The sequence below is a fragment of the Dermacentor albipictus genome, chromosome 4, assembly GCF_038994185.2.
Source record: "Dermacentor albipictus isolate Rhodes 1998 colony chromosome 4, USDA_Dalb.pri_finalv2, whole genome shotgun sequence".
Classification (NCBI taxonomy): domain Eukaryota; kingdom Metazoa; phylum Arthropoda; class Arachnida; order Ixodida; family Ixodidae; genus Dermacentor; species Dermacentor albipictus.
Window position 1 is genome coordinate 78,773,525 of NC_091824.1, and position 23,570 is coordinate 78,797,094.

The 23,570-nt window shown below is 45.9% G+C and overlaps 1 protein-coding gene across 1 annotated transcript in view; it reads right to left on the bottom strand.

The window, feature by feature from the left end:
* LOC135916444 (glycerophosphocholine choline phosphodiesterase ENPP6-like) overlaps nucleotides 1–23,570 on the bottom strand; it is a 66,905-nt gene that overhangs the window by 7,809 nt on the left and 35,526 nt on the right. Inside the window, exons 2-6 of the mRNA XM_065449803.1 lie at nucleotides 7,897–8,074; nucleotides 6,257–6,441; nucleotides 3,287–3,396; nucleotides 1,435–1,590; nucleotides 493–636 (exon numbers count right to left, since the gene is read on the bottom strand). Of these exons, the coding sequence (XP_065305875.1) occupies nucleotides 493–636; nucleotides 1,435–1,590; nucleotides 3,287–3,396; nucleotides 6,257–6,441; nucleotides 7,897–8,074 (773 nt within the window). The remainder of the gene's footprint in view (nucleotides 1–492; nucleotides 637–1,434; nucleotides 1,591–3,286; nucleotides 3,397–6,256; nucleotides 6,442–7,896; nucleotides 8,075–23,570) is intronic.

A 23,570-nucleotide genomic window follows, 5' to 3' on the forward strand; every position in this document is an offset into this window, starting at 1 on the left:
ACTTTTTCTTAGTATTTACCTTAAAGATTATTTGATACATTTATTAGTGAAGGCGGCTGACCAATTACAAACACCCTGATTAACGAAAATATTTGTGCATTTGGCCCTCCGAATTATAGAATCTTCATATGAGAAATTAAAACGAACGAAACGAACACAGGAAGATGACAAGACTATTCTAGGCAAATCGCCTCCGGAAGGGATAATCTCCTAAATTGTCAGTTTGTTGATGGCACCAGATGGCTGCCAACAACTTGTTTTCGCAATGGTGTGGGAAATGGCATCTGAATAGTTTGGAGTACGCGACACTGCGTCGACGAATATTTTCTATGGTATAACACTGTTAACTACGAAGCGAAAAAGACACCGATGGGAATCTGGCAAAGAAATTGCAAGGAACTCTTTTCGAAATGTTGAAAGGCCTCGCAGGTTTTCCGGGTGCTTCGCGTGAACCCCGTGGCTCCTTTGAAAACTGTGAAGTCGCCTGCTTACCGGCAAAATGAAGTACTTGGGCGTGGTCATCAGGAATAGGGGCAGCACCCGCGAGCTGTGCTTGATGTTGTATCTGGCTGGAATCTCGTCCTTGGTGTAGACCTGCAGGCCTTCTACGCGAGCATCGATGAGGGCACGGTGCAGCTGGCCAGATGCGACAGATCAAAGAAAGACAGAGTGAAAAAAACGGATGAGTGAAAAATGCGGAATGGTGAGTGTCCAAGGCTCAAGAGGCCGCCAGAGAGTAACGGTGGGTTCACTGCTGCTCGTAGCCGATATCGAACACCAGCCCGCAGCCGTCGCGCGGGTACGCAACTTCTTGAAACAAAGTGGTGCCGTAAAGGCTGCTTGTTGGGTAAACTCTTACGAACGGCATATGACCAACGTTTGATATACAAGAGTATCGCGCTAGGATGCATGCAGTCACGATTATTTGTTCTCTCTCTCTCTCTCTTTTTATAGGGCTACAAAGTTATGGCAGGCTGTGACCACAGTCGCTCTCTCTGGCCACTTGCTTGTATCGCTTTTCCGTCGAACTTTATCCGCAGTTAAACTGCAGAAGCACGCGCAAATGTTGCTTGGCGTGTGCCTCAAAGCCTTGCTTTTATTCATGGTTCAGCTCAAGTGCACAGCTTTCATTCTAGCGCGCAAATAATTTCACCTGTATAGGTCAAAACTCCGTACAATGTCGTCCTATATTTTAATCGCCAGACGAGCTCAAAGCCTTCTCCCCGAAAGAAGTCGTAGTTTTTTCTTCACTTGTTATTTCGTTTCCATCACGGTCATTATCAAAAGAAAACAGCAAAACATAAAAAAAAAGAACATTGACCAGGTCAGACGAGCAAGTATAAAAAGCGTGTCCCCCGCATGTGAATGTCTGAGAGCTCTTCACGCACAAGAGTTTACTTTGTAAGCGTCTAAAATTAATCAACTCAGACTTACCGGCCGGAACATGTCTTTCCTCGGAAGCACCATGGAATGAGACCCGAAGTTCAGCATGTACTTGATGTAAGGCGAGTATTTGTCAAGCATGATGTCGGTGGTGGACTCGGGGCCCGTGTTGGCGATGCCGTGATCCGATACAACCATCAGCGTGACCTGCATAAAAGGCATTAGCACGAATCGTAGCTTTTAAACACGGTCATAAAATGGCAACGTTCGAGTGTTCTTTGTTCTGCCATATCTCATGACAGAATCAAGAAGTACCCAGTCTACGTTAACCTAAAATAGGTTCTTTCTTTGTAACGTAACATGCAAACGCCGATTTTCCACACACACAATTAATATTCGAAGAAAGACTCAATTTACTGGCTTCCACCAGTAATATTTTCTCTCAGGCTATCTGCATTACCTTTCTTATTCACTCAAGATACATTTGCTAAATTTAGGTATGTTGCACTTGCGAGATCAGTCATCAAAATTGGATTTGAGACCTGCAGCAGTTACTAACCACAGAGGTCACAAAAAACATCCCCTCTATTGTGCCCCAGATCGGACAGGACACCGCTTTGAAACAAACTTTATTAGATCCATACCTAGCTTTCGTGAAAGAACAAACAAACAAACGTGGTGGTCGCTTATTCTATCAAAGGAGAAAACCAGAGCCAAGTTGTCTGGCTGGGGTATTCAGTGGTACCCATATCACGGACAACGCCGAAGCGCGTATTCCCTAAGCAGTAATCGTTGGGCCATCGTCTGGGTCCGGAAGGATTCGACGCACGCGCTGTGCGATACGTGCATTGCATTAACTAATGAACACTCTGAAGATCCGAATAACAAATGTCCTCAATCAATATTGTATGTTTTAGTTTTGCCCTGCCTGCTTGGACCACGTGACGTACGCAGTATCGTGCTAACATAGCAGCATGAGTTCAATTTACCCTGGTGAACTATGCCTTCGAGACTTGATTCGCATTTATTTGGGGAAAGATTATCGTTATTAAAAGGCAAAAAACAACTACAAGAACTTGAGCAGTTAGGCTTCCCTTATTTCGGTCTGTATATTAACTGCTGCACCGGTCGGTACATTAATATGACGTCACGAATTTCAAAATATTTTAGCATATTTGGGCCATTTTGTTCGCGAGGGGTTGTCAAGACTTGCTATAGGTTGAGTGTGAAATGCACTGTAATTCCTTGAATATAATTAAACTATTACATAGTACCGCGCAGATGCTATCGAAATCTCATGACTTCACGAGGAATTAGAACAAAAACTTAAAGCCTACATTTTGTTTTGCCGTCTTTTCCGGCTTTCTAAGACTCCGCTCCGGGTATGACTGATATTTCTATTATTCCAGAACTATAATTCACCAATGCAGTCGAGCATAATGTTTTCTTTTTGTTTAGTGTCCTTTTATTAAACGTGCGCGGGACATCATCCCACACGGTCCACCACACCACATGTCGCCACTTACTGTATCAATTGTGTCGCTTTGTTCTGGATAGCTGCGGCTTCTACATGTATCTCGCCTTTTGTTTCGATTCTCGTCGCCGCCACTTTGTGGCGGCGACGAGAATCGAGCCCTGTTTTGAGTATGGTCTGCGATGCGGACACTGTAGGTGGTAAAGCACACCGAGGGCCGATAGCGTCGTGTGCGCTATAGCTCCCATAGGGTTGCTGTAGCGTGCACGAGTAAGGTAGTACAGAAGCGACCCATGTTCACGAAGTGAGAGGTCACTGTAAATGTCTTGCCTTTCGGGGTGCCCAACATTAATATCACCACTAAACGTTCACATCTCGAGCTTTGAAGAGAACGCGTTTGCAGTAAGTTGTATCAAGTGATAAGCTGACCTTTTGTGTAAGGTTCAGGGCTTCTAACTGATCGATTAGGTAGTTCAAGTGGTGGTCGAATTCCGCTAGCGCTTTGTGCCGCTCCTTGCTCTCTGGACCACGGTGACGACCTGCAAACGCAGGAAAGAGTCGAATCAAGTCAGCGTACATTTCAGCATACGGTCATGCATGTATCAACTATTAGCTAAAACAATGGCGGATATACACGTTTAGAGAGCGGAGAACTCTCAGTGTGCAGCAGCAAGCCTACCAAAATATGCGAGAGAAACTTATCGTGACAACAGAAGTTTTGGTAGTATTACGGAGAACGTTGGTGTCGTAACGTCAGAACTCTTTGTCGCATAAAGAAACAATTGTTTAACGCAGCGTGAAATCCTGTGCTCAACACGAACTCGTTGTACCTTAAGGACACTGATGTTAGACGTGAGCCTGAGGTTTTGGCGTTAGGACAGCCTAGCTCCCTCGTGCCAAGAGAAATCGTGGTCGTCGCTCAAACAACTCAAGGCCACAGCAGAAATTTGCGTCTTAAGTTGGAAAATTTTATTCTACATTAGAAGGAAAGACGCGTGTGCTGCTCAGACAAAGCAAGAAATCAAACTTTGCAATATGTTACCAGTGACATTGATGCAAATTTAACTTACTCAAGTTTAAGTATATCCTGTTTTTTTTTATTCTCTCTTTTTTTTTAGTATTCCTATCAACGCAAGGCTTACAATAGTATTGATCAGTACTTTATCTCATGTGTTCAGTTTATTTTTCATGTTGGATTATATATTTATTTTCCTTTTTCGTGTTAGTTATTTATTAACCAATTTCTTTTATTTATTCAATCATATTACCGCCCGTTTCGTGGCCTGTCCCCCATAGTGGGTTTGTGCCATTAACTGAGGCATCATCATCATCATCATCATCATCATCATCATCATTGACGCACCCTGAATGTTGGCGCTTGCTAAGTTGAGTGATGCTCGCTAATTGGCTCGTGTTGCTACGGAATGTTTCAGGCGCGCGCTTTTATCCCAAGTTTAAAAAAATTCTGCTATTCAGTATCCATAAAAATTCAGTAGCAAAGACACAGAGCTCATTTTATCCGGCTGCCGACCGCGATGTATGTTAATTTACTTTTTCATGTTACGCTTTCCAAAGCGTGCCTTCTCATAATTTTGTCGTTCTTATGGTATACGTAATGCTCGCTTTGATTGTTTCTTTGATTTTACTCGTTGTCTGGTCTTGTCATGACCTCCAGTGCGACCACTCCCTCTCGTAAGTATGAGCCGTGTTTTGAGATAACACCACCACCCCCGCCTAACCTCTACGCTATGTAATGTCTTTTTAGAAAGCTTGTACCATCGTGATCACCACGGCTGATAGATAGCGCTGCCTGCGACAGATGCCGCTACGAAACCAGTGGATATTCTTCTCACTGATAATTGTTGAGGGGGCTGTTTATCGTAATAATTGTGCTGGCAAATATGATTTCATAAGGTTGGTTACCAGTCACAAGGCAGAAACTGAAAACGTTAGTCCACGCATTCCCGCTGCAACCTTCACGGCTTTTTTGAGGCCTGCACAGTCCTGCGCCACTTACAGTCATAGATAAAAAATTAGAACAGGAAGTGGATCGAATGTGCGCCTTAGGTGGAGCCAAATTGACCGAAAATTCGGCTTACATGACTGCCACTTCATGTGTAACTTATGTAGGCAGATATCTGAATTATTGTTTCAAAATTTGGAAACCTAACAGGCCACCTGTTCTGCGTCCGTGAGTCGGTATATAGTCATGAAATTCGCGTACTTTGCATCAACAAATTCGATCACACTCGTCGCTGTCTTCATTGCTGGGACAAAGTACCGTGGTCATTGTCTCAGTAACAACACCTCATGCACCTTCGGTCACTCTCATCAACGTTTTTCTTGATACTACTGTGTTTACTAATGAAATAGATATTGACTTCAGTATTTGGATTTCACAGACAGCAGTGGCTTGTACGGATGGGGAAAAGAGATCTCTGTTCGACTATCGGTTTCATTACTATTGGTCAATTTATTCGCTATTGTTTGCCTTGGCTTGATGGGTGACGCACCTGTGGTGTATTCTGCTTTGTGAGAATTGGAATTATCGGCGAAATCGGTGGGACTCTGTGAGGACCTGACCGACGCCAGCTTACCGCCGCACGTAGGCACTCCAAGCTGAAAAGATTGGAGTTTTGGCATCAATTAACATTGTTAACAGGTCGGTAATATTTATTCCATGAGTTAACCGATTAATCGGCTAAGTTATTATTCGCGTGTGGGGTGAGTAAAAGTCTGAACTGATCGTTTAAAACTGAATACTCACGTCAGGTCATCCTCACTGTGATGCTGAAAATGGCAAATTGTAAATGGGGACGTCTGCGCAATAGTCACGCGCTGATCTCTTATTGCCAAAGCTTTTGCAAGCATTTGCAGATACCATTTTAACGCTTTCTGAGCGTGCTGCCAATCAAGAATGCACTATTTATGTTCTATAATGATGTCACAGAGCGTGCCTCAATTGCGATTGGCATCTGCCCTCAAACAGTGGTAAACAAAACATTATAGACTCTCTTAGCCTATCCCTTGAGTCGTTTCAGCTATATATATAAAAGTGAATCGCCAGGTTAGTTAGCCACATCTATAATTAATTAGTGAATTTATTTGTGACTAAAACTTACCCAATCAATCGCACAACAGTATTTTTTGAAATTTCGGGAAATTGATTTGTTTTTATAGTAAAGCATTTTGTACGCGTACTTCTGGAAGTACATTAGTGCGCGGTACTGTAACGTGGAGAGAGGCTGAGGAAAATTAGCCAATATTAGAAAATAATCGTCACGTTAATTATATTTGGAATTTGTTGAAGCTAATAAACTTACGTGCGACTAAAACTTAGTGAATCGATCACGCAGTCTTATTCGTTTTAGTAATGAAACACGACATTTGTGCGCGTACCGAAGTATGCGACTGCGCCGTACTGGAGCATGGCCAGGCTGAGCTCGTCGGTGTCGAAAACTTCGAGCACCTCGTCCAGCTTGTTCCGGAAGTCGTGGTCCAGGGAGCGCCAGCCCGGAACGGGACGCTGGGGCATGCAGATGGCCGGCCGCGTCTCGTTCAACGCAACTTCGCAGCCCGGCCACCTGCGACGGTAAACGTGGTACAAAACGAGCCGCGCGTTTCGCGGAGCTGTACAGCAAGCGCCACGCAGCAGACGTGGCCTCCGAGGTTGCAATGGCAGAGGTGAGCTCATGTTATCTCGAAGGCCACGTTGTGGACATCAGGGAGACGTGCTGGCGCTGTAGACACATTCAGCGCGGGTAGAACAGATAGTGACGAACTCTACTGGTGTGAACTTTTCTCTGTGTGCAAAGGTGGCAGACGTGGCTTATATTTCAAGAGTTTTACTTGGCCAAAATTCAAAAAGGACAAAGTTCCACAGGCACATGAAATAAGTGATCAACGGTGGTGGAACAAGCGACATCTCTCACGCCAGCGTTTCCACAGAGTGCAGTACCTGCGTCAGGGCCTAAAACATGCCTCCTTGTTGAAACTTTGGCTCCGTATAAATCCATTGTTCGACGACTGTTGATCATTTGCAAAGATTGCGAACAGCGACAAAGAAATGCGTCAGTATGGCTACTCCTCTTTGGCGCTTTGGCCTCTATTTGGAGGCTAAGGGAATTTTAAAAAAAGAATTGGAGGACTCTTAAGCGTCGCCTTTAAGAGTGGAATGCGATAGCATTCAAAGATCCGTGACTGCTTGTCACGCTTCCCAGCGACTGCAGCTTATATAACCGTAATGTTTACCGGGAGGTGCTGGCGGCGAACGCTATGCATGAAGGCGAGCGGGCGATCTTTCTAGTAGAAACGCGACCTCTTGCTTGGGCCGCGGATGCACGGAGGCGGGCGCAATCTGTAAAGTGTCGTTGCAAGGAACCGAGCGGGCCGCGTCGGTCTAGGAATGCTATAAGCCCTGGAAAATGGGGTTTTATTTGAGTTTCCGCACAACATAATTATGCTTTCTGGTATATTCGAATTACAATCCGACGCTATCATGTCTCTAGGTTGTGTTTAGGTTGTACTTTTCGATTTTTCTCACGCATTTTACGTTGAGGAATTCAGTTATTTCAGTAACGCCTATGCGCCAAGCGGAGGGCCTGCGTGGATCGGGATGCGGGGTTCGAGATGATTTCCTTGGCCGGAGACACCGCCGTCAACACCAACGCCTAATTTTCTTCGACACGCAGCCCTTAACACTATCGTGTTAGAAATGCTTGTTAAGAGTTTGGGGAGGAGACCATTTGCTGCAGACGCATTCTTTTGCGTGCTCCTGCTTGGCCAGCGTTCGGACTCGCGCTACCAGTCACGATTGCGGTCGACGTGATAATGTGACCATCGCCGCGGCGACGGCTTATCGTGGAGAGAGCTTACGTGCTTGATAGATATGGGCCGGCCAATTTCGCCACTATGAAAAAGCAATCAGCCTTCTCAGGCTCCCACTTATATAACTACGAATGAAGCACAACGTGCTTAGCATTTGTTTTCAAACTTTTAACGAATGGAGCAAATGCAGCGAATGAATGAAGTTTGCTCACCAGTAGACGGCCGATCGCAGCCTGCGTCTCTCTGCCAACAGCCAGATGGGCTCGGCGCGCTCCCACCAGTGAGACCACGGCACGGAGCTGCCCGCCATCTGCACTCCCAGGAACAGGTCACGCTTCTCGGTGTCGTACATGGCATCTGCCACAATGCCGTGGGACTCCGGGTACAGGCCTGTTACCGCCACGACAGCAGCAGCATGCACGGAGTAAATAGAGAATAAGTGTTGCTTAGCCTATCGATTGGTGCAGCGTCTGTAATTTCTCTGCCCCCCCCCCCCCCCCCGTTGCTCAGAAACTCTTACAGTTGCAGCTAAGAGGGAGGGCGAGATAGGCTATTAAATGAAATTTAAGAAGTTTAACGATGCTCGAGAGAAAAAAAAAAGAAATTTACGACTCGGTGCTGGCTTATGAATGATTATGAACAGCTGAAAATTGAAAAGCCCGAGAGAAGAAAGAATTTAGCTTGTGGGCATTGTATTGAACTATATTTTACTTGTTTACGGGAAAATGGTGACGGCCTAAGCACAACCAAGAAGGCAGCGAAAACAAATCGTATTCTGTCAATAAAAGTCAGTTGATGGTTCAGCGCTCATCCTCTTCGAATACTTTCTTTTTCGGTCCTTGTGGTCTTGCACATCCCACAATCATGAAGATTACTAGTAACTCTTAACACCTTGGCCACGGTGGAAGTAATGCGAAGCGAGTTGAAAGGAGACGACGGGTCAATTTGACAGACTGGTGCAAGGTCATCGGCATGATAGTTATTAGAGAATTGACTGTGGCCAGGTCTGACGTTTCGTTTCCTTCTGGCGTGTGATTTTTCGGTGAGCGTTGGCGCCCCCTCAGCGGTGATGAATAAGAATGCCATCGCAACGAAATTACGGGAAGACATGCATTTGTTTTGTGTTAAGGAACTGCGGATATGGATGTCTAGTCGTATCGGTCGGTTATAACAGTAAAGGCAAACTCAAGAAGATTACCCTGACCCGATAGCGCGATGTTTCAAATGGTTACTTTCCGCCATTTTGATCGGGTGTACCATGCTTCGATGAGTTTATTCTATACGCAAGTGTTCTTCTGAGGCCCTCACAAAGCTGGTCAGTCTCCTTTTTTTTTTCACTTCCTACTAGCTGCGATGCATGCTGACCTCCACTTTTCCTATAGTGTGCCCCATGTTTTAGTATTGCATTCATAATCCGTACTGCTGCTTTCATATCGGTTAGGGTCACCTGGTCACTCAAAGAAGGAATGCCCAGTTTACACATATCAGTGCGTTCTCTTGGCCTCCCTTCGAAGTTCAACATGACAGTGAACGCTCGATGATCTGAAATGTGTCCCGCTTCTGCAGGAGGATCTAGGATGCTGCACTGGACAATTTGTGATGGTTATTTAGGGGAGAAATGGATTCGATCTAGGCAACCTTGCGATTGTCTCTGCTGCCACGTGGCCCCAAAACTACACCACGCATATGTATCGAGGCATCTGATAAAATGTATTCTTTCAGTATATGTGATAATTTAGCTGTATGGGCGTTACAAGCATTTTGCTTTGCTCCTCGTGTGTCGCGCCTGTTGTCGAGTACACAAATAAAATCGCCAACCACGAAGAATGGGTGGTTGACTATCAAAATGGGGAGAGCCTTGCAAAGAAGTCTGCGGCCTGAACGTACAGTGGGCCCATAGACATTCAATGCCCGAACTTTTCTCTCACCCCAGAAGAAATTGCAAGTTGTTACACGACCTTCTGAATCGAATAGGCGGGGGCTTCCGTGTAGAGACATCCGATGAAAACGAACTCCTACACCACGACATCGCCCGGGGCTATACGAAATGTGTGCTTTTACATAAAATTAATCGCAATATCTTTTACCTTCATGTTTATTTCGTAAGTTACATTCCTGAAGAAACATGAGGTCGACTTCGTTCTCGCGGGCATAATGGATTACTTCTCTCTGTTTATCTCTACTACGAAATCATTATGCATTAAATGTCATTATGGGCAAATACATGATCAATGAACGAGTCGCTTACAACAATAGACTAAGGCGAATAGCTTACCACAAATAAGTTGCGCACAGAATCGACATCCATTATCGTTTCACCAAAGCAGTGAGCAGCAAACTTTATGTGGGCATAAGTAAGTGCCTCGCAAAAGCGACCGCGACATGGACACTGCACGTTTTTCACATGGCTTAGCCGAAAGCAAGCTGATTCCTCAAAGCAAGGTTGCAGACGCTCGCGCAGCGACGGAAACGTGGTGTCTGTACCAGGCATCATTTAAATTATTGAGAGGCTTTAGCATCATTTCGTCAGTGCTACTTCAGCTTCGTAGCGGGCAGCGGAGGAAGAACAATCCTTGTAGGCATGCCATGGTTAGTACGTCTGCGAACAGGAGACAATTTCCATGATAGTGGTGTCTCGTGGCATTGTCTTGCATTTCCTGGAAGGTGTGGCAGTTGGTTCCGATGACATGTACCACTCTTTGAAGACGGCAGCATTCTCCTGGCGTATTCAGATGCGGTCGGTAAGAGCGTGCGTCTCTAATTCGGCGCCGTACTGACACCACCCGCACGCGCCGTCGTTGTCTCGACAACCGGTGTGATCAATGGACCGGCCGAGACATCGGTGATGCCGAGATGGCATGCAGCAGCGTCCTCGCCAGCGTTCGGCGTTGTAGCACATTTAAGAAGCTGTTCTCGCTGTGATCGCGTAAGCTGGGCATTTTATGCGGATGTGATTGAATGGTCAACGGACTCCAGATGCCTCGGTTTTGTTTAAGAGGTGAAATGCAGGTGAACTGCGTTTCTTGGGGCGATGCCGCTTGGTAATTCATAGATTGTCACGGGCTACTATAGAGGGGCCATGACTATTCTAGTGTCATCTGTGTCTGCGTGATGGTCAGTGACTGCTGTTTTGTTATTTCAAAATCTCACTAGCATTTCTTCCTGAACGCGAGTCGGTCACCTCCTAGCAGAAAGGTTTCATCCTTCATCAATTAGAAAAGTTGCATAATCTTGCCCCCCTTCCTGTGATTTACCAGCCTACAAGCACTCGTTGTGGCACTCGTTCACTAGCAAGGACTCATCAGCTCACCGACTCCCCTAATTTGACTTCTATAAACGAAGTTACGGTCACATTACGTATCATTCACTAATCGGCGAATCACAGCAAAAAAGCAAGACGTCATGCAATGTCCAGATAATACCAACTCTTTAGCGGCTTTGCGTGTTAATACAATAGGTTAACCGAAAGACTGTGGTCAAGCCGTGCACAAAACCAACCAGAACACTTGACAACAGATGAAGCCAAGGAGCAGCTGTCGATATGGATATACTTTCAATATAGTTCGCCCCGTCCTTGTCAGTTCCATTGTTCGTGCGTCGTTGTGCACTACTTTACTGGAACATATGCGTGCTGGAACGCTGTACTCCTATAATGGCGCACAACCTTCGTTGGCAGATAACGGAGTAAGGATTAAGAAAGAAAGCGCGCATACTTACAGCACTGCCGAATATTGTCCAAAAAATCCGATACGCATATGTTTATGCATGACAACAAAAACATAAACTTGACACCACTTATGCTAATATGAAACGCAATATACAGCACTCCGCGTTAAATTTCAATATTATTTTTTTCGCTTCGCTCTTGCACGCCTTCGAAAGCGCGAAACCAGCGCATGTAGTAAGCTAGGGTGATTCAGTATCTACTCCGAGAAACCAAAAACATAAAGGAACGTCAAACTCAATACCATACGGCTTGTCGCAGTAACACATGCGCGGAGGCACCGCCCCTGTAGCTTCCCATTTAATGTCACTAATGTCGAGCATGTTTCACATGAACATGTATGTATTCTATTTTCTTTATACTCTGGTGTTTTAAACTTCTTTTTGTTTGTATTGTCATATGTTCACAACTATAAAGTTATTACACACATTTTGAAATCATATGCTGTAGATTTGTTAATTAATTATCCTTATGCTACTGTATAATACATTGTTCTTCGCATTTCTTGATGTCATGGACACTACCTGTTGCTGTACATCAATACTGCCTTGTAGAGGGGGTCATGGGCCTAGTCAAGCTGTCGAGACAGCTTTTAGCTCTTGACCCTTTCCAGGACCCATTATTTCTGGAAAAATAAAAATTGAATTGAATTGAATTGAATTGAATGCCGTCAGGGAATGTGCTGATCCCGGAATGTAATTTGTGTGAATCACGCAGATTGGGCAGAAAGGATATAAGCATTTTATCAGCCCTTTATTGCATATGTTGTGCAAACCAATAACCACGAGCGCACACGAAAAAGAAAAAGCATATCAGACACCATTCTTTGCGCACGGCGCTCAGCCTTCTCCGATCTGACCCCTCGTCTGTTTTTCCAGACTGCAGCTACGAGCCCCCTCCCCCCACTCTCTTCCCCTTTTCTTTCTGTGGCAAAAACCTTTGTTTATCTTGAGCGGAAACAGGGCAAAATAACCGAATGTGAGAAAGGAACAGACAACAGCGCCGTTGTCCCTCCCTTTCTCAGGCGCTGTTATTTAGCACTCTTTCCTCTGCTGAGAGACAGTTACTGCGCTGCACTTTACCCCAACCTTTCCTTCCCATCAAGAATCTCCTTCTCTCTCTCTCTCTCTCTCAAGTCAGGAAATAACCAGCTCAAAATGCGTGCCCTTCTGCAGTTGTTTGTCGGCAGTACATCCTATCAGCGCCTTGCCTGCTCTTCCGGTCCGGATGCGTAAAGAAGGGTTGTTAGACAAGACTTGCGCGTCGCGAAAGTCGCCTGGACGTCGCCGCCACTGTCTATACCCCGTTTAACAGACGGTCGTGTCTGCCGTCAATCACGGTCACTCGGCGACTTCCGTTCGCTGCGTTCTTACGTAAACTGGCCAAGTTCGCTGAAAGCCACTCACTCCTCTCTGTGCCTCCTGGGTCTCTCCTCCATTGACGCAGCTCAGTGAACTGTGCCGAGCACTGAATCGCGCTAAACATTTTCTTGTTTCTTCTGCGTTCCAAGAAAATGCTCACAAAAAAGGGGGAACTCATCACCTGTTCTCAAGTTTGCTCCTTTGTTTATTTGCTCAAATTTTTCGCGGCATCTGAGTTTGTTCCGCACCGGAAAGCGTTGCAGCAATATTTATCTTTGCTGCTCAAACCACCTCATGCGCTTTTGTCATTTGTTTGCCATAAAAATATTTTCCCTTGAGCTATACACTTTGGCGTGAAGTAAACAAACGCACGATGATTCTCTGCTTGTATGGATACACGTAATTATTTCTTGGCTGCAGCCCAGTTGCCAAAAAAAAAAAAATCCCATGTCTGCTTTAGGTTAGTGTTATGCGACAGGTTCTGGTGACGAGAGAGAAAGAGCGTGAATCATTACGTGCGTCACTCAAATAGACTGATTAATGCTTGGCTCCCGTTTCATAATGGATTGTGCCAGAGGGTCTGACCTTCAAAAAACAGCACTGTCGCTATTGTAGGTCTCAGTGGAGGGCTGCAGGTCAATATTGAGAGCGTGAATTACGTTAACACGTACCACATAAAACCAACAGACAACGAAGCCATGGAAAGCATGAGGATAATTAGATGTGACTGAAATTGCGTTGTACAAGATAACGAAGAAAAATGAAAGTGGACGATATATAGCTTGTCGCTGGTGGGGACTGAACCCACAACCTTCGCATTTTATGTTCGCTCCCAACCAGTGGCAGGTTATCTGCCCAAAATTTCGCTGTTTTTGTCCTAATCATAGCCACCCAACACTTAACGGCATCGATGTTTGTGAGCGTATATGTCATTTCTTTCAGCTCCTTTGGCTACATGCCGGATTTAATGTTTTTTTCGCACACATCAAGAACTCTATAGCTGTTAGTGAAGTGCTTTTTCTTCGTGCTTCTGGTCGGGCCTAATGACGCTTCCCCTTTCTATTGCTTTAACCTTTACTCGCTACATAAACAATTCCTATCTGGAAAACCAAGGTTCTGCCTCGAGTACGTTCTCAACTTTCTTTCTGACATCACCGTCGTACAATACAGTTATATTCCGAATGGGTAGTATTACATTTTTAGAGGTGCCAGTTAAAGCTATTTCACCTCTGTTATAATCAAAAAGTAGCAGTCAACACAACGGTCACTGCTGTACTGGTTTCGCATCACGTGTAGTACGAAACGGCACGAAAGCTGTCGACACGAATATCGTGTCTGGCGTGACTGTGACGCTCAAAGTGGGTGTACTGAGGTTGCGACCCATTCGGGAGAGCAAGAATACTACCAAGATATTCAATATTATTGTCTTGTGCCAGCTAGCCTAATCAGCAGATTAGCACTTCTATCGCTCATTGGAAGCCATTTATCTCGGTCACAAAAAGAACACACGCACTTGAGCTCACTTGTGATTATCAGAATTTTATCACAATTCAAATAATAATAATAATAATAATAACAACCGTTCCACTCTGTGAAGATGGAATGGTAGCGACACCGAAGATAGTGCAATGCCTGGCCAACCCACGGTGGAGGTGAAGCAGGCGTTAAGCACTCCCCATACGTGGGCCGATCGTGAAGGTGGTGCAATGCCGGGCCGACCCGCGGTGGAGGTGAAGCAGGCGTGAAGCACTGCCCATACGTGGGCCGATCCCGAAGATAATGCAATGCTGGGGCGACGCGCGGAGGAGGTGCAGTTCACCATTAAGGGGCCCACATACACAGCTTCGCTGGCCATCCCTCTTCACAGAGTGGAAGGGCACTGATATTTTTTTAACCACAGTAATAATAAAACACTCGCTGGTTTTCGAATAACACAATGGCTGGTGATTCTCGTGTGCTTCGCTTAAAGGAAACTTCGGATAAACAGAACGCATTTTTTTTCACTTGGTGTCCTTTTTAGGTGGAGTCTACAGCTATTGCTACTGCAGTAAAGTCAGCCCCTATGTTAGCATCGAACCACATCTTTATTCTGTATTGATTCGTAGCAAACCTATATTCACCTTACATTGAGATGTCAGCTTAAAAAATATAAAGGATGAATAAATAATTTTATTTCCAGATCTTGGTGTTACTTATGCGCACAATACTGTATTACATGTACAGACTAACTCTCTATAGTTTAGCTAGAGCTACTACGGAGGCTTTTCAAGATTGCGTATGCTCGCAGCACCAGCACACATTTGGCTTCATCGACAATCAGCAGGTGCGAAAAAGGTACTTTATCCATGCTAAGTCAGGTTTTATTGATACGTTAGCATTGGGAGTGTCAAAATGTGAGACAGCGTAACATATAGCATTGCACCTGACAGTACACAGCTCCGGACAACGGTCAGTGGAAATTCACTCATCGAAGAGGCAGGACGTGTCGAGGGAGTTCCACGAAACGAAGTACGGACGCGTCGTGAAGGCTACGCTCAGTCGCCTCGGTGGTGGGGCCAGGACAGCATTCTGCATTCCGCTCCTGACATGAGCATTCTGTGCACGCCCACTATAAGCACACTATAGCGTTCCTGCCGAGCTGCTGTGTGCGTGTATTATCTGGTTTGAGCTGCGAACATCAGGCTAACGTTAACTAATATAACGGCGCTTGCAAGTAGTCTCCCTACAGCGTTGTGAGACGCCTGGGTAGCTGCCAGGATACTGTTTCTAGCAGCTGTTCTTAGGATGCCCTGTTCTTAAATGCTGGTCCTGTGCCTAGATGCAATTGCCTCGCATGCTGCGTCACGACAGCATGTCGCACCTCCGTCTAGTTAGAAACACAGACCAAGGAGTTCAAGCACAAAGGTGAACCATTGGTGAACTGGCGAAACAACATATTTTTATTAATATTCTTTTTTTTTTACTGTCGCAACCATGGTTTCAGCAGAACTTTTTGTTGGGCTAGTTGGTGCATGTTACTGAAGTTCTAAAGCGCCAAACAGACGACACACAAAGAGAGACAGTCGAGCGCTCGTCTGTGTCTCTTCTTGTGTCGTCTGTTTGGCGCTTTAGTACTTCAGTGACATGTTTTCAGAGCAATGGCTGTGTATTCGATGACGTAACAGCTGAATCGAGTGAACCTTGAGGCTCAGTGTGCAACAAGAGCGCTCAGCGCTATTGCACGCCGGCCATTCGCTCCAGCTGATCCCACAGTGCCCGGTAAAGCACGGTTGCCACCAACACGCGCTGAAAATTTCGGTCTATATAGAACAGTGCTATAGATGGCGCAGTAGCACGTGCAGTGGAGCGAGCGCTACACGAGGATACTAGCAAGCTAATGTCCTAATGCTTAACCGTTCCACCTTTCTTCACCCACTTCTTTTGTTGCTCATGCACTATTAAGGGTGCGCTGCTCGCAAAGAGCGCAGCCAATCCTTCTTGACATTTTTTTTTCCGGAGCTCGGGAGCCATCCCTACGTGTAGCTACATATCTAGCAGACGCCTCAATGGAAGTGCCTGCGAAAAAAACAACAAGAAAAACATGAAAGTTGACAGTCGCTCAAGTATCTTTACGTGATTTGAATGCGAAAGCGTAATGACTTCTCTAAGTTATCACCTTACATTAAATTTCTACATTAATCCGCCTTAATCAGCTTGATCTAATTTGTACCAAATTTAATCCACCTTAATCCACCCTAATCTTCCTTAAGTCAATGTTGGAAGTGGGCCAAGTCGGTTTTTTGGGTTTCATGCGTCCGCGGAAAATGGTCGATCCATGCGGAGGTCGCGTTGTGGCGGGAAGCAGATAGAATGTAAGCTTTTGGAAGATGCAAGTTGTCCAGATAATCTGGCGCAGAAGTCTTCTGCGGCTTCAATATCTGGTCGCTGTTGGAAAAGGGCCCGAGCCTTGAATGGAGACCGCAGTACGGGTGGTGTCCTGGGCCCTCGTACCGTCCTCCTAAAGTGCGATAGGGGCTTACGATGGTCTAGCGGATCACAGAAAGCAGTCTAGCATTGTGACTTCAACTTATTTAACGGGCGCTGGATCTTCTTTTGATCTTTACTTTCCATAATTCTATACTAAATTCCGTGACTTTCGAAGACCACATTAGAGTACGCGTATTGTCTCGCACTGTGCTCTTGATTATGTCTTCCAAATTATGCGATATATTACCACGACATAAGTCTTCCAGAACAGACTAGAATTTGGGCCAGTCTACTCTTTGAATTTGATCACTTGACTTGGAAAATGACAGTCCTTGATCTTGAGATACTTGGGAATACGTTCACTCCCATGCGTTTCAATGTCTTTAAACCATACAGTATACGCCTGACGAGAGTTCGTAAAACGAAGGCACATTCGAGACAGCTGCTATATGTGGAGCTGAATAAATATGTAGGACTGCCGGTATTTAAAACCCAGAGTTCACTGTCGGAAGCGAATGATTCCAAGTATCTGCATTTCGCATTAATTTTCGTACTTCCTCAGAGTGCATTAACAGGACAGAGTGCGTTAACAGGATCGCGCGTAATCTTTTGTAATCAAATCTACCTGATGGCGATAGACAGGCCCCCACAACAGTGATGGTAAGGCTTTGCTTCTTTAATGTTAAGCATACGTATTGGTTATCGTCATGAGGCGGCACAGACTGAAGAATGTAAGCGAAGTCATGGCGAATAAACACCATAACCTTGCTGTTTTCACCAATAGTTGACGAGATAAATGGTTCATAGCCGGATAGCCTGATTGAGTTCGAGAAGTTCGGCTCGCAGATGATGGTGATAGCGTACACCAACCTTCGGAAATCGGCGATGCTCCATCGTAATCCCCGGGCATTGCGCTGGAAAACTGCTCCTCTTCGGACCTCCTCCCGGCTACCAGCACCGGACTTATTGTGACCAGTACTTGCAGAACACTTCTGGCTGACGGTGTGTGCATGTTGTTCAGCAACACACCAGTGGCATTCATCAAGGATCACAGTAGCGATACCACTTGTTGAACTGCACGCCGCACCTCATCCGACGGAGCAGCTTGCTGTACTGGATGCGGCACCTGATGCTGGTCCTCTATAGGTCGTGTACTTGGAAACGGGGGCCATTAATTTGCAGAGATACAATTCATAGTTTTCTGCCGTCCAGCGTCAGCGTTTGCTGCGCTGGGAAGTGCAGATGACGTAGTTACTTGAAGAAGTAACGAATTTTTCAAAGCTGCCGCAGTCCTACGCGAGGACCGTCGACGGAGACGTCGTCTACGCCGCAATGTTTCAGCGGCCTCTCTGTGAGTCGAATTGTCCCTAACCATTTGTTTAAACACAGAAAAAAAAATCCTAATCTTTGGGCAGTCTTTGGAAGAGACACTGATAGCGCCTCGACAGTTAGGACCCTTTAAAACAGTCGCACTAAACAGTCGCACTACAGCATTGTTCTGAGTGAGGCTCGGCACATCGGAGACACACGGCAGAATTAGTGCAAACGCCCTTCACATGGCCGATGCTCTGGAAGTTGTTAGAAGGCAGCGGTTTTGGAACAAACGGTCGAACCTGGTGGCGAAAGTGGCCAACGTTCTCGTAGGAGGGAATGTTAATTTCACGCAACATGTCTTACCAAGACGGCCAGCGTACACAATGAAATTGTTCTCACCTAATGGTTTTCTGAACCCTGGAAGGTCTGCATCCGGGATTTCAATATCAATGTCATAAATGACTGCTGCAGTGGTGCCACCATCTGCTGGAACAATGGATCGAACCCTTACGTTGCCCAGCTGCCTTATACGCTGCGGAGGGCTCAACGCATTCGGGGTTATCACGTCGATGGCCAAGATGTTTTTCCGCGTGTTTAGCCTCACATCTATAAGGCGGCATGCGACATCTCAATTATTTAAAGGAAACTTCCAATTGCGTTGAAGGACAGAAATTATTATTCCATTGGAAACCAAGATAGCGGAATCCAGGAGACAACATTAGCATGGATATTGCAGAATTTTGCGACATAGAGAAATTTCTATACCTAGCCGCGGTGACATAAGTTGATGTCGGCAAAACAGATATGATAGGGCCGTTGAGGGATGCTCGTGCGAGTGAATGAGCAATTTTGTTCAAGTGCAACACACGATGTCCCGGTACCCAAAGCAAAGATACTTGCCGTAATTACGTAGGTACCGTCAAACAAAAACCCGCCGTGGTTGCTCAGTGGCTATCGTGTTCGGCTGCTGAGCACGAGGTCGCGGGATCGAATCCCGGCCACGGCGGCCGCATTTTGATGGGGGAGAAATGCGAAAACACCCATGTATTTAGATTTAGGTGCATGTTAAAGAACCCCAGGTGGCCGAAATTTCCGGAGCCCTCCACTACGGCGTGCCTCATTATCAGAAAGTGGTTTTTGCACGTAAAACCTCACAATTTCTTTTTTAAAAGTCAAACAAAGTGTTCGCTGAATTCTTGAATTTGAAGATGCAGTAAGTGCTGCGCATAGAGACAGCGAGTCGGTCACAATAGCAGCTAATAATTCATTTTAGGGAAGCTTTCGTAATGCTAATACAATCGCCAATAATTCTTCCTGAAATATTGGTCTATATTTTGCTAAGTGCAATTCCTTTGTCTCCGGAAGTACATGTTTATGTTTATGCGGACGATATCGCATATTTTACATCCGCAACTAATATACACTCACTACACCAGTCATTGCAGAATTATCATCTGTGATAGGAGTTTGGACTATTTGAATGTCGCGGCCGAATGCGCGTGATTGCTGTGCGGCGGCGACGGACGAAGAGGGAGAAGAGCCGGTGTCTGGGTGGAGACGGCAGCCATGCGATCTGCCTGAGCTGCCTGGGCTGGCCTTCCGAACGAGCCGAGCAGTCATCTACCCAAGGCCGGTGTTCCTGGGTGTGCTGGCAGAACAGGCCGGGCTGTCCTTGGTCTTCAACCGGCCTGCTCCACTGCTGGGCGAGCATCCGACACCGGCATGTTCCGGTGCAGCTAAGCCTTCCGAACGGTCTACCCTGTGGCGGGCCGACGTCCCGACCCTGCTGTCGCGCGAGTGGCTCGTCGTGTGCCGGGCACCCGCCCCGGCCTCCAGCACCTGCGCCACTCGCCGCTCCAGATTCATCTCTGCGCCTCTTCGTGCCGTGAGTGTGTGAGACCGACGCACTATCGGACGCCTTCCTACATTGACGCTGAGCGTGACTATACTTAACCGAGAGACATTTAGGAAAGGAATTGTGTGTGTGTTATCGTGCATGTTATTCTAGTCCCGTCCCCGTGTAATTAAAGCCTCTCTGTGTTCATTGTGCCATCCCTGTGTGCTTGAGGCCTGGGCCCACATCCTCCTATCACACATCATAATCATTTATTTGCTCTTAAGGACCCTTTACAGTATTGAAATTACATGTAATGGAGCGAATGCGTTTTTAACGAAGAGCTGCCTAAGTTACAAAAACAGAGCGCATTAGTGAAAACAAGATTTCTGTTATTATGTTCGCCAATAATGGAGTACGGTAATGGATGTAGTAGGAAATGCAAGGAAAAGGGATAAAACACAAGTATGGGAAGGAGCAAATAATTGGGAATAAGATAACAAACGAGGGGAAGAGGTTGGGACTGTAGGCAATGTAGGAAGAGGTAGGCAATGTAGGGTACAGAGCATAATTTAAAACAATATTTTCTACTGTACAACTCCAAAATCGTCAAAAAGGTGCAAGAAAAATAAGTGTTGTTCAGGTTATTTAACAAAGAACGTAGTTAAAAACTGCGTCAATTTTTCTGGATCTCCCTTAAGAGCAGCTGCTTTTGTGTGTGTGTGTGTGTGTGTGTGTGTGTGTGTGTGTGTGTGTGTGTGTGTGTGTGTGTGTGTGTGTGTGTGTGTGTGTGTGTGTGTGTGTGTGTGTGTGTGTGTGTGTGTGTGTGTGTGTGTGTGTGTGTGTGTGTGTGTGTGTGTGTGTGTGTGTGTGTGTGTGTGTGTGTGTGTGTGTGTGTGTGTGTGTGTGTGTGTGTGTGTGTGTGTGTGTGTGTGTGTGTGTGTGTGTGTGTGTGTGTGTGTGTGTGTGTGTGTGTGTGTGTGTGTGTGTGTGTGTGTGTGTGTGTGTGTGTGTGTGTGTGTGTGTGTGTGTGTGTGTGTGTGTGTGTGTGTGTGTGTGTGTGTGTGTGTGTGTGTGTGTGTGTGTGTGTGTGTGTGTGTGTGTGTGTGTGTGTGTGTGTGTGTGTGTGTGTGTGTGTGTGTGTGTGTGTGTGTGTGTGTGTGTGTGTGTGTGTGTGTGTGTGTGTGTGTGTGTGTGTGTGTGTGTGTGTGTGTGTGTGTGTGTGTGTGTGTGTGTGTGTGTGTGTGTGTGTGTGTGTGTGTGTGTGTGTGTGTGTGTGTGTGTGTGTGTGTGTGTGTGTGTGTGTGTGTGTGTGTGTGTGTGTGTGTGTGTGTGTGTGTGTGTGTGTGTGTGTGTGTGTGTGTGTGTGTGTGTGTGTGTGTGTGTGTGTGTGTGTGTGTGTGTGTGTGTGTGTGTGTGTGTGTGTGTTTCTGATAAGCGAACCGAGACACCACTTTGGATCTTATTGTGGCTGTTTTCGCAAGACTTCTACACAGTGTGTAGAGCTGAAAGTGGTATTATTTGCGATATTAGGTAGTTGCAGTTATGTGCCGTGATCATCAAGGGACTGGATTTCCTGTTGAACATGTAGGCTGTTCTCATCGAAATATAGCCGTCACTGGCGGGAGTCGTATCTATGACCACGTGCTCAGGAACAAAGCACCACAACTAGTGAGACTCCACGGCGGGTCAGGAGAACAACCAGGCGTGTCCACTGTATTCAATACAAATGACTCAGATAAGTATTTCGCTGAATTCGTCACTGAAATAGCAACGTGATTCTGAGAGGCACTTGATGTATAATGACAGCTGTGCGCCTTCGTTTGTGTGCCTTCGGATATCTTCCCTGTTGCGATATCACTGCCTAATTTAATGATCACAACCTCGCGGAAGACCTAAAAGTAAAACTAGTAGCTATCATACCAATGGTACTGAAGTCCTTTCATATTACTGTCATCAGCACCGAACTGCCCTTTCACGCTATTAAGAAAATCATGAAAAGAATGCTTTGCTAGTCATACTATTTTACCATGTGATATGGTTTCTTGAAAGCGGCTGTCTTTCCGCGATGAAATATGCGGTAGAACTTTTATTGCTTTATTTTCACTGAAGGAGGCAGTAAATAAAGGACGTTATTTTCGCTGAAACACTGTCGGTACTGGCGTTACTTATTATTTTTTAAAGGGCAACTAGGTGTGGCAACGTCAGATGCGACGTTGTTCCCTTGCAGTCCAAAGTCTCGTTCACTTTCTTTGCAACCTTCGCTCGAGGAGCAGTTTACGAAACAAGCGAGAAACTTACGACACACCTCGGTGTAGTATATCAAGCGAGGAGACCGAGCCATTTGTCCGGTTCACTTTGTCTCGGCTTGTCTTCGCTTCTCTATTTTCACTTCTATGGCCTGCGTAAGTGACCTAATGGACTGCGCATCTTGCTTCGTGGCTGTTGCATTTTATCTCGTACGAGGGCCTTGGCTGCGGCCTAGACCGAAGGCACTCTGGCCAGAATAAAGATGCAAACCCACATGAAGACACAAGCTCTCGCAAGAACACTGGGCGGCTGTTACGAAAGCGAAACCGTGTACGCGCTTTGTCAAGGTTAAAGCGGCGCGATGCAACCGCGGGTGGCCAGCCATTGTACGAAGACCGCAGGCGCACGTCATCACAGTAGGTGTAGCTCACAGTAGCTCACAGGCTGAGTTACTCCATTCACCTCAGCACAAGTCACCCGCGCGAAAAGGGTGCAAGCATCGATATTGGCTCTTTCTCAGTGGTTTCAGAACAGATCTTGGATGCATCAATGCAGCCTTGAGGGTACGCATATATCTATTATATGACTTTTTGTTTGTTTGTTTGTTTGGTTGGCCTATTCAAGGATGTTGGTGCTTCACGCACATTTGTGATAGTTTAGTAATGAAGCAATAAACGAAAAAAAAAGTTGTTCAGCCTCACTCATATGCGCCAATAGCCCCGCAAAACCGTCCCTTGCGTCATTTTCTGGGAGCGAAATAAGACGCTGCTTTTCATGAATTTTATGGCTGCCATTCCCACAACTTAAGCTCAAGGCATGAAGCCGAAAGTGGCGATGTTCACTATAGTTGCGGTTATGTGTAGTTATCACTGGGGCGCTCGATTTCCTTGTGAATAGGAAGCTATTTCTTTCTCAAATGAGGGAACATTTGGGTACATATGCATGAGAAACTCGGCTTCTTTTGGTGCACTGAAATGTTCGTGACACAAGAGTTCTTTCGATGGTGTAAGGCATAGACAGAAATGTAATGTGAATGAACATGATAGCAGGCGGTGCCCAGCAATCTCGTGTCGTTACAGATGCGGCGGCTTGTACATCTCTTTCAGGAAACTTTTGGCGCTGGTGATATTACGCTTCATTATGTTGACGATGCTTTTCCAGGGTGAGGAGTGTGCATGAAAAGAATGGTAAGATGGAAAAACGTCGTTAACAGGAAAGTTCATCGCATAAAAGCGTTGTAAATCTAGTCGTAGCGTTTTGTCAGCACACAGGCGTCAAGCTGTTTTGTATATACGTCCCTTTATTGTATGTTCCTTTTTTGTAAACGGTGATCCCGCTTACAAAAGTGAAACCTTGCTTTCTGTGGTTCTTGCGGTCTAATGGGGGTCAAAGAAAGCGGTCAGCCATCACTATATTCGGCCTTTCCACGGGACTGCC